This window comes from Micromesistius poutassou (genome assembly GCF_964030765.1).
Source record: "Micromesistius poutassou genome assembly, contig: SCAFFOLD_541, whole genome shotgun sequence".
Lineage (NCBI taxonomy): Eukaryota > Metazoa > Chordata > Actinopteri > Gadiformes > Gadidae > Micromesistius > Micromesistius poutassou.
The window spans coordinates 1-2,500 of NW_028177569.1; the positions used below are offsets into that span (position 1 = coordinate 1).

General features: G+C 44.9%; 1 protein-coding gene across 1 annotated transcript in view; it reads right to left on the minus strand.

Moving 5' to 3' along the window:
- Window positions 1-226: 226 nt before the first annotated feature.
- Window positions 227-2,500, minus strand: part of LOC311375913 (uncharacterized protein) — a gene marked incomplete at both ends in the record, with an annotated part of 7,883 nt that continues 5,609 nt past the window's right edge. Inside the window, one exon of the mRNA XM_084490931.1 lies at window positions 227-456. Within this exon, the coding sequence (XP_084347057.1) occupies window positions 227-456 (230 nt within the window). The remainder of the gene's footprint in view (window positions 457-2,500) is intronic.

A 2,500-nucleotide genomic window follows, 5' to 3' on the forward strand; every position in this document is an offset into this window, starting at 1 on the left:
CGTGGTAACAGAGATATTAATACTGCTATAGACGCTCTGCCCGCCCGGAGGTCACGACCCCACAAGGATCAGGACGACCCTGGCCAGCACTGGAGAAGGAGCTCCAGGTTGTGTGTGTGTGTCTGTGTACATGCTTGTACCTGTGTGTGTGTGTGTGTGTGTTTCTACTGTGTGTGTGTGTGTGTGTGTGTAGATGTGTTGTGTATGTCTATGTACATGCTTGTACCTGTGTGTGTGTGTGTGTGTGTGTGTGTGTGTGTGTGTGTGTGTGTGTGTGTGTGTGTGTGTGTGTGTGTGTTTCTACTGTGTGTGTGTGTGTGTGTGTGTGTGTGTAGATGTGTTGTGTATGTCTATGTACATGCTTGTACCTGTGTGTGTGTGTGTGTGTGTGTGTGTGTGTGTGTGTGTGTGTTTCTACTGTGTGTGTGTGTGTGTGTGTAGATGTGTTGTGTATGTCTATGTACATGCTTGTACCTGTGTGTGTGTGTGTGTGTGTGTGTGTGTGTGTGTGTTTCTACTGTGTGTGTGTGTGTGTGTGTAGATGTGTTGTGTATGTCTATGTACATGCTTGTACCTGTGTGTGTGTGTGTGTGTGTGTGTGTGTGTGTGTGTGTGTCTCTGTGTGTGTAGGTGTGTGTGCAGTCGTGTGTGTAGGTGTGTCGTGTATGTTTGTGTACATGCTTGTTACTCTACCTGTGTGTGTGTGTGTGTGGGGGGGGGTGTGAGAGGGGGGTCTTTAGGTAACAAAGCTTCATGTTAGAGCAGAAACAGGGCTCTTTTTTCAGTGTGTCTGGCCCCAGGTCCCCTCCCTGTGTAGAGCGATGTAATCACAAAGATGCAGTATCCAGAAGGAACCGTTGACCTCTCTACTGGAGGTTAAATACACTGCTGCCACCAGCCACAACTCCTGTTTATTAACTCTCCCTCCCTCTGCTTCTATTTATCCTCTCTTTCTATCTCTCTCCCTCTATTCCTCTATTTTTAGCTCCCTCCCTCTCCCTCTGTTACTATCTTTCTCTCTATCTTTCTATCTCTCTCTCCCTCTGTGTCTATCTCTCCCTCCACCTCCTCTGTGTCTTTATCTATCTTTCTCTCTCTCCCCCCCCCCTCTCGCTCTTGCTCTGTCTTGCTGTTTCTATTCAACACACCAGTGTAATATATAAAGTGGTATAAAAGTTAAGTTTTAAAACTTTCAATCGTATTAAAATGTTACATATAATATAATAACTTATATACAGATACATTTGTATTGTGCAATTGTGTGTGGCTTGTATGTGCAGTTTCAAGTAGCATGCAGTAGTCCAAAAGCAATTTTAAATATCTTATTGTTTTCTTATCGTGTTGTGGTCTGATCTGTCCTCACTACAGTGTGTCCTACAGTCAGATCTGTCCTCACTACAGTGTGTCCTAAAGGCAGTGTCTGATCTGTCCTCACTACAGTGTGTCCTAAAGGCAATCAGTAGTGTCTGATCTGCCCTCTCCTCCCTTACTCTCCTAAACAAGCCCCTCTTACACACTTTGCATGTTGTACGTCATGGCACTTAATATAAGCACTTATTGTATTTTGTACATCCTGGCACTTGTCATACTTAGCATTGTGTAGTGTCTTATCCTAGCTATCTTTGTTGCATACGGGGAACGGCTAAAACACATGTTTCATTTGAGCACAGCTTCAAATAGCAAGTGGAGGAAGTCATTGGCGTTATAGTCTGAGATGACTGGGTGAGACAGAGCTTCAGTGAGCTGGTCCTCAGACCAGCCACACAGCGCAGCAACACAGAGGGAAAAGGACAATTACATTCACATTACAGTCCATGTCATGCTCACTGTTTAATATCATGTGTGTCAAAGGATGGCGCAGTGATACACGCCGATGTTCTGAGCAGATTATAGCCTGGCTGTATGGCGACACTGGTATGAGCGCAGTGTGACGAATGTTGTGATATCTAGTGAAACAGACTTGGCAGCTTGACTTTGTTTATAATCAGTGAATAAACCCATGAAAGTAAGGTTTGTTGTGTTCATAGGGGCCCACCATGTTTCTACAGTGGCCCGGAATGGACAAAAGGGCTCTAGAGAGAACGCGCTTTTATTTAATTCACCATGAAGTGACACGCCCACATCTTCGCAGCATTCTGCGGTAATTGCTGCAATGGCTGATTTGGCCTGAATGAGCCCTAACTCTCTCTCAGATGGGCCTCAGATAGCCTAGTGAGGACCAGATTATGCTCCGTCTTTTTGTCAAAATATCCTATACATTTAGAGGCTTCAATTAAAGTGTCATTTTCTTTTTTAATCCAAATGTAAAAGAGTGTTGCGAATGGCAGTGTGCGGATGAGGGGGGCTGTGATGAGTGGCTGGGCTCAATATGTTTGGGATGTTTTGGAGACGGTTTCTCTGGTCGGCTGAAAGTATGCCAGTCACTCTTTCAGAGAACATTTACATAACCGCTTCTTGCTGTATCTTCACTAGCACCACACGCATGGTGAGAGCATCCTGA